At 40.3% G+C, this 13,542-nt stretch overlaps 1 protein-coding gene across 1 annotated transcript; it reads right to left on the reverse strand.

Moving 5' to 3' along the window:
- Positions 1–387: 387 nt before the first annotated feature.
- LOC139214415 (ATP-sensitive inward rectifier potassium channel 10-like) lies at positions 388–10,395 on the reverse strand. The gene is made up of 6 exons (XM_070845262.1): positions 10,372–10,395; positions 5,159–5,504; positions 3,194–3,405; positions 2,820–2,951; positions 2,489–2,666; positions 388–782 (listed from the first exon to the last, which is right to left on the reverse strand). Exons 2-6 carry the CDS (start codon positions 5,502–5,504, stop codon positions 388–390), a joined length of 1,263 nt encoding a protein of 420 aa, XP_070701363.1. The 5' UTR covers positions 10,372–10,395.
- Positions 10,396–13,542: the final 3,147 nt, after the last annotated feature.

The raw sequence follows: 13,542 nt of genomic DNA on the forward strand, positions 1-13,542 counted from the left end.
TTTTTATGTGTGAATAAATAAACCAACCTGTTATTTTTTTTTTAGTTATGACAGTGTCTACAGTATATGATCCCATATACATATAGTAGCGCCAATTACGCCGTGTGTTATGGCGTCATATGAATACAGTAAATCCAGTGTAAAATATGTATTATCTCAGCAAACATATGACAATGACAAACCATTAACCATACAGTAGTCTGTAGTCTTAAATCCTTTCTGCGTCATTTGGTGCTACTAGGACCTAGATATCTTTCTGATACAAGTTCAAAACAGTCTAAAAAGACAGTCTCCCAAGCTGTGTCGAGATGATGATGGCATTGACAGCAATCAGTCTCCTGCGCATTGCTCTCTATGAAACACTCCAATTGCAACCATTTGAGCTATTTACACGTTGCTGATTCGAACACTGAGAGGTGTTTCTCTGACCCGGCCACGGTCATCCCCTCTCTCCCTGTAGCTCTGCTCCAGACGAATCTTCTCTGGATCAGACACCTCAGGCACAGTCCCACCCCCATTGCTCTGGTACCCATGCTGGGGGCTGGATGGTTTGAAGATTGGCGTGGTCTTGGTCTTGGCCACTTTGTCGAAGAAGGCAAAGTCCGCTACGTATTTGCCTGACGGGGAGAGGGAGACCACAGGGGGAAACTCATAGCCCCACAGAATCTCATCCGGCAGGTAGGAAGTACGAACCTGGCAGGTGGCGGAGGTTGGCTCAACTGTAGCGCTCATGATCACGAGCAGCTCGAAGTCCGCCAACTCTGGATCTGTCCAACCCCCACCTAGTGGAGGTAAATGAGATGGGAGGTGTTGGCACATTACATGTCTGGACTGCTTATCCTTAAGGATCTGCTGGGAAGTGGAGCCAAATGGGCAAGAGGCGGGGTTCACCCTGGACTGGTCGCCAGTCAATCACAGGACCAACACATTGAGACAAACAACCATTCGTGGACACATTCACAACTATGGGCAATTTAGAGTCACCAATTGACCTAATCTGCATGTCTTTGAATTGTGGGAGTAAGCCAAGGTATCTGGAGAAAACCCAAGTCCACACAGAAAAATGACTTTCTCACTGTGAGGCAACAGTGCTAAAAAATATCAAACTAAAAGTTGGAGCAGGCAGTTTATTTTTGGTGTCACTGGGCGAAAAATCCATAATAACTTTTCACAAAGCTGCAATTTAAGTATTCTGAGAGAAAACTAGACTACTGCAACTCTTCTTGGCTCTGTTTTCAGGCTTTAGAAAATCTAGCCTGTGACGTCTGATCCTCTCAGAGAGAGAGAGCATTCCTATTGGCTGTTCTACAAACCCACATGCGTGTGCACCTCCCTTCAGATGCCAGTGAAAGCTTGATTCAGTGGTGGGGAGTCCTGCCAAAAAGGCTGCTATTCTAGCATTGGCAGCATCTGTCTACACTGCCAAGCAACCCAAACATAGATAGATGAACTTATCAAACAGAGAGTCTAAAAGAGAGGCTGAAAATAAACGCAATAAAACATGAGCCAATATCAACAAAGAGTTTCAGAGAAGGAGTTAGATACCCGGCTGACTGCTTCATTTTCCTATAAAATCTAAATGTACTGCAGAGGTTTGTTTGGTTGTGTCATGGATGTAATGTTATTATAAGACCTCTTATAATGCATACATGGGTTGTGTACGTAGATTCACCATAAAATCAGGCGAAGAGTGGTTATGTTGAATGTTGCTAATAGTTTAGCCTTCTGCTGATCGTAGCCAAAGGCTACAGCTAATTCAACTTAGTGTTTATGTAGCCTAGAGCCTCGAACACAGGAAGAAAGAAAAAAAAACAGGATGATAATTCTCATAGAATTGCTGCTACAGTATTACGGCATTGTGATCACAAACACAATCAGTTGAAGCTGCTAACTTTATTTTCCAGTACATATGAATCGTGTGTAAATTCCCATGCTTAAGACCCGTGCTCATCTGATGGGAGGGGTTTAGGATGGAGAGGGGTAAGCAAAGCGCTGCAGGAGGAAAGCTGTATTTTTCAAATTCTGGCTTATGAGCAGGACCCCATTTTGTTTGTCCTCATGAGCATTCATGATGCACATGCATGGACACGAAGGTGGTACAAATTCCTGCCAATGACAGACATACATGTATTCAACAAGTTAAAAAAATGCCAGGAGTGGTATGAAACGAGAAAAAAAAAAAGGAAGTTAAAAGGGACTGAAAGGAAGAAAAAGAAAAAGTACATAGTGATGAAGTGAAGAAGAAATAGAGGAACAAAGGTGGGAAGGTAAAATGGCATACCCACTGCATTTCCTCGCATTCATTTCACAATTAAGGGATGATCACAGATGGAAAATCTCAAGCTAAATATAAAAAAACCATAACTGCATTGTAAACCGGTATAATACTCAGTACATTCAACAAAGTGCCCTCTGAGCAAATACAGTGGCACACTCACAACCTACTACCACCACCCACCAAATATCCTGTCATCACCATTAAACTTACCCTTGGACGCCCAGGCTCGCAGGGGGCTGCTGTCATCGATGAGGTGGTAGAAGGTGAGGGGGAGGATTAGGAAGGGGCTGTCGCTGGATGTGTCCACTTGGAAGGGCACATTCCTCTGGTCCAAACGAACTGTCTCCCCTTCCTTGGTCAAGGACGTCTGGAGCAATTTTCCAGTCACCTGTTCAGAGTTTGACAGACCGGTGACACACATGAAATGTAAACATACTGTCTTGTGATCTTTTTTAACTTCACTGCCAATTTGTTTGGGCAAACAAGCAGAATTTGTAGAAATTATGGAAATGTCTGATAATCAACCTCAATGCAAACTTACCTGACACCCAAGCAGGAGACTCTTGCGCATGTTGGCGACTCTGATCATCAGGCAGGGTCGGCCTTCATGGGTAGACACCACAGCATGTTGGCTAAACTTCACTGTCTCACCTCGTTTCTTTGGCCGAGCGATCTTAACAGAGACAGTCCAGTCAGTTCTGGTTTCAGTCTGATCATCTTTGAAAAGACTTGTGTAACGGTGTTTCACTCAGCAAAGGAACAGATGAATGCACACTGCAAGACTTTGTGCACAGTTTTACTTGAGTTATTTGAGATAGGAGAACATACATCTGCTCATACTTTAATATCTCTCTGAAAGGTTCTCTGTTTTCACTATATCTCACATTGCAGCTGGATGTTTTATGTATTGGCTACCTTGGCCAGGAAGGTACCAGTGATGAAGATTTCCATCAGCATGGTGATAACCAACTGGACGATGAGGAGGATGATGGCAGCCGGACATTCCTCGGTGATGCAGCGGAAACCATAACCAATGGTTGTCTGGGACTCCAGCGAGAAGAGGAAAGCCCCCGTTAGGGTCTGCATCTGCATTACGCAGGGTGTGTGGTTTGATGGAGGGTCAAACTCTGGAGGAACATGTTTGAAAAGTTTATTGAAATTATTCTCATGTCTTATGTTAATACAACAGAATACAGTTTGTGTGCTCTTTTTTCTTTTAATTTATGTACAATTTATTGTGGGATGCTGGTGTCTCAAAAATTAAGTATTTTCAGGGCAGAATATGCAATATCATACTGATATGCATATATATTACACAGGACGTAGTTTTTACCCACACTCAGTTGAGCAAATGCTGGAAACATGAGTGACACCAGAGGAAGTGGGCAAGAGCAGATGTCTAAGTGAAGATTCAATTTTATCAGTTAGGTCAAAATTCTGTTCAGGAAATACTATAAACACCAACACATGTTCTCACAACACTGCTAGAACTAATGCTTGCCGTCACTGTAAGTGTATATATGAATGTAGATGTGCAGTGTGGTAAAGACAATTAGACTGAGCTGATGGCATTATGTATTTTAATTCTATCGTACAAAGTATTAACTTATTGATACGATATCTACTAAAATTATGTTACAAAGCATCTCATGTACATAAAACTAATGAAACAGTGACAGCTTGAAAAGATTCATAAAAAACATGGTTGTTTTCAGACAACAGTTTCCAGCCGCCCCTGCAACACATCAGAGCCTGCATCATTTCAACATCATAACACCTCCTGGCAAGTGTTTGTATTCTCACTCATTTTTTTCAGTCTGCTTTCATTGGTGTGAATGACACTGGAGTAGTTCATTGCGCATTTTTGTGCAACATTGTCAAATTGCATGTTTACTTAAGTATGAAAGCAAAAAAGTTTTGAAAAAAATTTTATTTATTATTTAACGCTCAGAAACTCCCGCTCCCTTCAAACCAGTAATAAGGGCACGAGGAAAAAAACAATACAGAAATATGTCTGCCAAAACCTTGGCAGAAATAGTGTGTTCATGCAGACATAGTAAGAAGCTAATTGAGAAAATGTGATTTCAGAGAATTAAAAGGAAAATCAAAATAAATTCTTTATGCATAATTACATTTTCTCTGGTATGATGTCTAAATTGGCTGTGAGGCAAGTTTAGCTTAATGGGCACAATTGGAACTGCAGATCAAGCAAATCAAAAGACCTCAGCCTGTATGTCAGTCTGATAGTTGGATGTGGAACACTAGACTCTAGTAACGCACATTTTTGGTTTTTTTACAATCACCTCTGCCACCAGTGCCACTTTATACGAAGGAAACCTTTGTTTTCTCTCATTTCCTGCCACTGACTCATATTGAGAGCACAAGAACTGAAATGTCCCTGGCACACACCACATCATCCTTTCCGTTCTCTACACACCACTGAAAGGTAACTATATTTGTGATGGATGTGGTGGGTGTGTATGTGACGTCATGGGATAAAGTGTCATGGGGATGTCAGATGTTTTAGGGCTCAAGTGGATAGATTTTACAAAATGTTATGTTATCTTTATCTGTAAAGACTGTACGTATACATTTACTAACTCAAAAAATTGTGGATTTAGTAATACATTATTCTTTAAAAAGGGAGCACAACATTGTTTGATAACCAACTGCATATTTTTTCACCCACCCCTATGCAGATCTGAGATATCCACGAGATTTCTGCTTTTGTAATTCATAGTACTCAGCGGTTGCATCTAAGGTACTTTCTTTCAGAGACTACTGAGGATCAGCTACAGTGAGTGAATATGTTTTTCTATTTGTTGACTTTTTCATAGGCTAACTGTCTGTTAACCTATGACCCCCCTCCTCCTTTCTCACCAAGCAGGTCTCCATGCACCAGTGCCACCAGATACCACAGCACCCCGAACAGGAACCAGGTCCCCGCAAACGTGGCGGTGAACAAGAAGAACTTGTAGCGCCACTGCATGTCCAGAAATGTTGTCCAGAGATCACGCATGTACAGAGCACTTCGCCCGCTGACATGCTCGATGCGTACGTTGCTACGCCCATCTTTGGACAGGACACGCCTCCTCTTCCTCAGAGTCCCGCCACCACCGGATATGCCACCACCCAGCAAGGGCTTTAAAACATCTGTCTGCGTCTGGGAGTGGCAAACCTTCTGAGGGGAGGTGCTACGAGAGGAAGGAGGTGTGGCAGATGTCATCTGGTGAAGACAAACAAAAGCAGTTAAAGAAAAGTTAAATCATTTATCTGATTAAATATCCAGTGCTGTTAATAGACTGAGTCTGGTTTGTTTAGGGCGAACTGGGACGCTTTTAATTAAGCTTACAGAACAAAGATAGATTGATTTTTTAAATATCAGATTTCACAAGATCAGCAGTATCCTATGATCTGATTAAGATTATGGGAACTCCCTGTAGCATTTGGGGAAAGCTAGAAACTGCCGGTGATGACTGAAGATTTTGGAACTTCCCCAGCAGTCCCCTGCTCTCATTCTCAGGGGGTATTTATCTAAAATGACTCTAAATGATACCTCAATCCAAAATTGTGATTCATTTTTTTCAAGATATGTAGCAAAATAAAATATGAGTTAATGTGAAACTGGTCATTTGAATTACAAAGAAAAAAAACGTAAAAAATTAAATTAACAGTTGCTTATCAAAAACAATTACCACAATTTTAATCAGTAAAGCAAGTCAAAAGAGATCTGAAAGGCCATGCACACCCATGTTTTTGATTACTACGACCAATTCAGTTGCAACCGAGAGTTGTGGACTTAATCTAAATTGGACACTCCCATTACTTCAATGTCAAGTCAACAGAATCAGAAAAGACATGCTAAAAAAATAAGGTGCTAGCAAGTATTTTCCTGGGAATTGGGAGTACATTTTGCCAAATGTTTCCTAGTGTAAATGGTGGGATTCAAATTCCTGGTATTCAGCTCTAGTACATAGTCCTGAGAGGAGGTCTAACCACCCAGAATAAGTAAAAAGAACTGGGTGGATGTACTGTGTGTGTGGTTCTCAGTCTTCTGGCCTCTGTCATGAATTTGGAAGTGTTCTTGAACTGTGTAGATTTTAGGGATTGTGCTCAGTGCTGTCTTGTCAGTAGATTTGAAGCCAAAATCATAAGTGGGGGGGTCAAATACAACCACAACAGCTGATTCTAATGGCCTGAGAGAACTGTGATTCAACCCCCAAAAGGACAACTCTCTTCAAGCATTAAGGTCTCAGTCTGATTAATACACAGTATATGGTATAAAGTGTTTTCTGACAATGTTTGAAGGCCAGAGTATTTGTAGCTGCCCCAAATGCCAACACTCAATGGCAGGGCCAAAAAGCTGGCAACACACAATAAATTGTAAAAAATTCCAATAATGATGGACATTTTTTAAACAGTCTGTCCTCGGGGGCATTCACGATGTTGCACTAGGTTACACATTTGAAAAGGGATGGCAGTCATTGTGTGAAGACTGAAAAAGAGAAGTTCAAATCCTCCCTTTCTTCTCATCACCGTACACCTGGCCTATTGCTGTCTGTGGGCATACTTGCGGTATTGTTCTGAAAATTTGCAAAAACAGTATCTCTATTACAACACTGGAAAGGCAGGGGGATTTCAACTGCTGTCTCATTCATTTGAAGCATACTGAGGCCCTTAGCTTGTCTTCAGTGTAAAAATCATTAACACATGAGAGGAAGTGACAACAACAACTTGTAACAGCTTGAAATTTGTTTTTCAATTGATTTTGACATTTGTCATTTAGAGAAACAACAAAAACCTCATTGGTTTCAACGCTTCCGGTGTGCCACAGAAATATGAAGCAACTGCAACTTGTGCAAACACTTCTCATTTTGAATATGCAGCTAATGACAAGGCATTTTTCTCTTTTTGGGGGGCATGGTTTAGTACTTAGGTTGAAAGCTAGAAAGATTCATTTATAAAACAGATTCAGAAAATAATGACAACCAAGAAGATTAGGGACATAATAATACTAGTGCATGTCAGTAGCACATTGTCTCAAAAGCAGTTGATAACCACAGGCCACAGTCTAGTCTGAGAACCACATAACTAAACATGTACACCAAGAACACATGAAACACTGAGGTGTGACAAGAAAAGAAAAATAGCCCGTCAGACCTGAGTAATACGAGTGCCACTGCCTATTCAAATAAGTTATTTAAAAGGTTTTTAAGCAAGTGGCCATGTTTTTAGCTCCACTGGCTGGTCAGAGAGTCTCTAAGGATGATCCAGTGAAACATTTTGTCAACTATCAAATGAATTGCCATGAAATTTTGGTCCCCCGATGTTGAATCCTAATGACTTCAGTGATCCCCTGACTTTTCCTGGAGCACATATTCAGGTTTCAATTCAAATTTCAGTTTATAACTAAATACCTGCAAGACCAATACCTTCCCATCAGCCTCAGCCCTTCTCTGTGTTGCCGTTAAGTAGCAAATGTTAGCTTCCTAACATGCTAAACTAAGATGGTGAACATAGTAAACACTTACTGCTAAAGATATTAGCATTGTCGTTTTGAGCCTGTGAGGGTGACAACTTAACTGTACTTAACTGTGAGCACTAAGGATTAAAATTAAACTTTGTACATTTTAATCCATCTTTCAAGTTGTTTGTTACAAGTAGAAGTGAAGCTTTATACTTGAGCTGGATTCCCATTAGGTGTCAATTACAGGATAAAGTACTTGATAAGATGTCTGAATGCTGACAAAAAATAGATCAGTCCGCTCAGTCTTTAATGACACATTTGGACAGACTGGGGAACTGATCTTACACACAGAAACCATTTGATAGTATAGTACATATTCTGCTCATTTTGAAGTTCATTCCTGTATGTGGAGGTCCTACCAGAGCAGGTTTACATGGTTTAATGCTCCGTTTTAGAAGAACAGAACAGTCTGCGTACTTTGCTCTGACATCTTCATGTTACCAGGAGCTGGCAGAAGTGAGGAAAAAACAATGGTGGATTCAGGAGACTTTCAGTGAGAGGGGGACATATGATCCACAGACCCCTTATGACATCACAAAGGGAGCCAAATCTAAACGGTGTATTTTCACACACATTTCTTGAAAGATGGAGCAGGAGAAACAGAGAGAGGATCGTAATTTCTGTAGGCACACCAGAGACACACATTTATGTTGAAAAGACCTTAAAAAGTGGATTTTGCATAATATGGGACCTTTAATATAGACCTGCAAAAAGTGCATGTGTGTTAGTGTAATATTTATGTTTTTAGTGTTTTACACTGTGGGATCTTTGCATGAATGTGTGCCCTTATCAGAACACTGAGATGTAGTTCACCCTGTTACACACAGACAGACAGTTACTGTATCTCCACACATTTGACACGCTCACTTACGTCCAACAAATCACGAAGGCCAGTAGGGAGAGGATAACCCACAAAAGAGGAAGATAAGGACGGAGGAAAGAGAAAAGGACAAAGAGCAGAATTAGGATGAAGATTCACTGCATTAATCCAACAAACCATCCACACAGAGTCTTATTTGTCAGCTGGAGAAGAGAGGAGAAACGTCAATGAGTCAATTAAGGTAGAAAATCTTTGTTCGAAAGTCGGACGTTTATCTAGATAAACATTTTCAAAGGCCTCACCGCTGATTCTAACTAGAGAGGCCTTTAATGGACAAAGAGTGAACTTCTGACTGGTAACTGGAGAAGACGGTAAGAGTTTGGTAGGAAAAGGGCCAAAGTTTGGCTTTCTGGATGCCCTGCTCAGGACTTTTTTCAGCCTGGCTCAGGGGTCCTTTTGCAATCTTTATCTCAGGTTTTTCTTGCTGCTTTATACACTAGATCCTCACAAAGTCTCCCTGTTTCTCTTTGTAACACACAGTAATGAAGAACATAAAATTCTACCTGATGAAAAAGTTGCTGTTAGCGGTGCACTGTATGGCCAAAAGTATATGGACACCTAACGTGACTGGTGAATATCTTATTCAAGCTTTCTCTCAAGGATTTTGGAGCCTGACTGCAGGGATTGGCTACCATTCAGTCACATGATCATTAGGTGATGGGTGGTAAGAGGTGATGAAAGAAGTACTCACATCCTTTACACATGTGTAAGTACCACTACAGCAATGTAAAAATACTCCATTACAAGCTAAAGTAAAAGTACAAAAGTATAATAGGCTAAATACTTGAAGAATCAACAGTATTTCTACAGAAAAATGTTCCCTGTGACTGATATATTACATTATTAGATTGTTAATATTACTATTCAATGCTTAAGCAGCATTTATATCCAGTGCAGTGGTGCAGATGTCATGAGGTGGATACTGGGTTGGAAAAGAAGAAATAAAAATGTTCCGCTTAACAAATTTATATTCAGTTTTTTTCTCTAATCTTTATGTTTTTGTGAAATTTTGGATAATTTTAGCTCTTACAGCTTTGAACAAAAATTAGATTATAGAAATTAAATAAAGTAGCATCAAATGAAAATGCTGAAGTGAAGTACAATTTGCTTTTATTTTACTGTGCTTGCTCACAGTGTACTTAATTACTTTCCACCATCAAGGCCTGGCTCGCAGTCGTCGCATTTCAGTTCATCCCAAAGGTGCTTGACCAGTCAAGTTCTTCCACACCAAACATGAAAACCTTGCATTGCACACAAGGGCAAACTTGTTATAGACTTCCCTCATTGGGACCTAAAGGATTTAGCCTAAATTATATTCAAAAACCTAAAGTACACAAAAGTATAAAGATGGGAGTGTCCACATACTTTTGGCCATATAGTACAAATCAAAATAGCTTCTATGCCATGCTGATCATGGATTACATAACCAATTAGCTTTAATTACATCACAGTTTTGTGATTATGCAAAGGCGAGCCCCTCAAAAGTTTCATAATTACAATGACACCATTGAAAACTTCACTCTTTCAGCTCTGTCTCGCCCTCTCACCCAATTTTCTCTCGACACTCAAACACACTAACATGTTGAAGAAAAAAACCCACAAATCCCACTGCAGGCACATATCAGATAACTAACGGAGCAAATGTGAGTAAAGGAGAGTGAAATGAGGGAAATATTTTTGACCAACCTCTCCAGTAGGATGTATTCCATCTCCATGGTAACACGGCAACTTTACTGTACTTCCCTGCCTCAGTGAGTCGAATCCAAAAACTGAATCAAAACTTTTTCTTTTGCCAAACAAAGGGGCGCTGAATGTTTTCCTGATCTCTGTCTCTCTCTCCCTCCCTACTTTCCTCTTTCTCTCTCCTTCCTTCCCTCTCTCTCTCTCCTCTGTGTACACAGGAATGCTTTGTTTGGAGCTAAGATAAAAGAGACAAAAGACACCATTGACAAAAACGACTCTGTGTCCATCCATGTGTGTGTGTGTGTGTGTGTGTGTGTGTGTGTGTTTGTGTGATTATGTGAGAGTGGGATTGCAATTACATGTGTATTTCTGTATGTGTGTGTGAGTGACTGTAGGTGTACATGTGCCATTTTGTATGCATGTCTGTGTGCAATTATTTGAAAGTAGCGCATACAATTATACGTGTATTTGTGTGTGTGTGTGTGTGTGTGTGTGTGTGTGTGCGTGCGTGCGTGTGCGTGTGTGAGATGAGTGAAGGGAAAAACGAGAGAGCGGAAGAGAGGAAGGGAGAGAGAAAGAGATTTGTGACAAAAGGCCCTCGTTAGTATTCTGGAGTGAGGAGTAATCCCCCTCCATCTCTCCTTCTCTGTCTCCCTCTCACACACACACACACTTTTTCTTTCTCTCCCCCTTCCCTTCTTTATCTTTCTTTTCTTCTTTTACTTAAATCAATTTCACTTTATTGGCACTAACAGAAACATATAAGGCATCTAAATAAGGAAATAACATCCCAAGTTTCTGTTACTTCATGTGTAAACATTTGTTTAGCAGAAAATGACTCCTCTGAACCTCCGTCTCCCTGTTTCCCTCTCTTTCACTTGCTGCATCATCAACTTTTCATGTACTAAATACTCTGGTACTGGTAAGAATGCAGTAAAGGTAATCTTGCATTAAAAAAAAATCTAAAAAGTAAACTACAGACTTTTTAAGAAAGCATAAATCACTTCTTGATTGATTTATTCTTTTAATTTGAAGCCTGAAACACACTAACTAACAATCATCAAGTATAAAAGCACAGTTGTATCAGTGAGTTATTCCCATTGTGCTCCTCCTATGACTCAGAAATAAAATAACTTTTTAGTTTAATTGATATTGTGGTCATGTTTGTGTGGCATTGTGGTCTTGTTTCCCAACTTTTTTGAACTTACTACACTGCAGCAAACGGCACAATGAAGCGGCAAATCAAGCATTAAATAAATGTCATGTCAATTTCTATCCATAATTTTTAAGGCTTCATTCTATTTTCTCTGCTGCACTTTGAGCATACATAGCGTATGTGTATTTCACAACTACGGAATAAATAAGCTGACAGTATTTGTTGAGCTAGGTGCTGATGATATTTTAACACCGCCTCATTTATCTCTGATGCTCTTGCTGTTGTCACACGTGGAAGAGCAGCCTCTGAAACTTTGCATCAAGCTCTACAGATCTCTGCATCAAACAATATGAGGGAGGATTGTTTAGAGGAAAATATCAAACAGATAAACTGTGAGCTTGAACTGTGAACAAGTCAGTGATCATCATGAGGAAAATGACCAATATCCGCTCATTTCATTGCCGACATTATTTATGCAGCTTTCATCATTTTGATGCTACTTACTGTTGTGTCATTTGCGGCCATCAGCCTAGAAAAAGATCCCTCCACCGTAATGAGTTGTTAAATTAAAAGTAATGTGAGTTCTGTGAGCCTGGAGGTGACCTCAAATTAATTTAAAAGACCGACATTGATTCAAATTAGAAATACAAAAATAGATTTGTATGAGATTTTTATCTAATCGATCGTTTACTATTTTTCAAACAGTGAAATATAAAATGTACCAGTAGAAATAATACAATGTAAATGCATATTTAAATATATAGTTGATAATAAATTAAACATAACATCAATTAATAAATCAGAACTTTAAATTCATCACAATATGCATATGTACTTTCTGGATTAATCATTATCCAGGTAGGAACAAATGAGAAACTTACCTTGATTGTATAAGAAAGATTTTTTTTTTTCTCATTTTACAAAACAAACTATTTTTATATATTTCTTAAACATTTTCATTGCATACTGCTGAGTAATTTGCCTACCTTTTCCAGTTGGGATTGCAATCTAATTGACCCGTGCAGAGTGGAATTAGGAGCCCGGAGCCTCAGCCTTTCCTCCACATGTCTGCTTTGTTGTCATACGCATGCTCACACGACACAACTGGGACTGTAAAACTTCAGCAGCCTGCGTCCCTCGACACTGATACACCATTGAGGTGAATTATGGAGACAGTCATTGGCTCTTCAGGCTCCTGTTTCTGACCCAAACTGCTCGCAAATTCTTCCCAGAGAGACAGGACTTGGCTTTATAAGAGGCAACTCTCTCGCACACACACACACTTTTACTCTTTCCCTCCGTCTCTCTCTCTCCCACACTACTGAATTCCCGTTGTGTCCTGCTCACGACTGTGTAATTGCGATAATAATTGATCGCCACTCCCCCCCCCCCTCAGTCCAGTATCAGAATAGCACGAGGGACCACAAAAGCATCACACTGCGGCCTTGAAAATTGTCCTGAAAGAATGAGGTTCCATTTTTTTTTTCATCATGTTTTGTTGTATTGTATTGTTGACACTCCTCCTCACCCAACAACTAAATGTATAATGTCCGAAAATGTGTATAAAACCTCACTCACACACACACACACACACACACACACAGATAGATGCACATGTTTGGGGCCTCATATGCACAATCTCCACAAATGAACTCGGGCACGCGCCAACAAACAGCCCCAGCAGGACACCCCCTGCAGCACACACACACACACAAAAACACACACACAAACACACACACTCTTTTAGGGGGCACCACAGAGCCCCCTATTCATAACTTCTGTGCCCGGCGTTTGCTGTGTCCAAGAGCATCTGTACGGAGCGTCCTGTTAAGCCCAAACACATAAAGAGGGACATTCGTGAGGTGAATACAACCCCTTATTCTGCCTCAGCAGAGAGTGACAAAGCATTATTTAATGAAAGTGGGAGAGGTGGACGGAGTTGATGAGGACCATTGGTCAAATGTGCTGAAGAGTTCCTGTGTTTTGTGGTATTTTTGTGTTTTCACATAGCCTTATAC

The sequence above is a fragment of the Pempheris klunzingeri genome, chromosome 15 (assembly GCF_042242105.1).
Source record: "Pempheris klunzingeri isolate RE-2024b chromosome 15, fPemKlu1.hap1, whole genome shotgun sequence".
NCBI classification, from domain to species: domain Eukaryota; kingdom Metazoa; phylum Chordata; class Actinopteri; order Acropomatiformes; family Pempheridae; genus Pempheris; species Pempheris klunzingeri.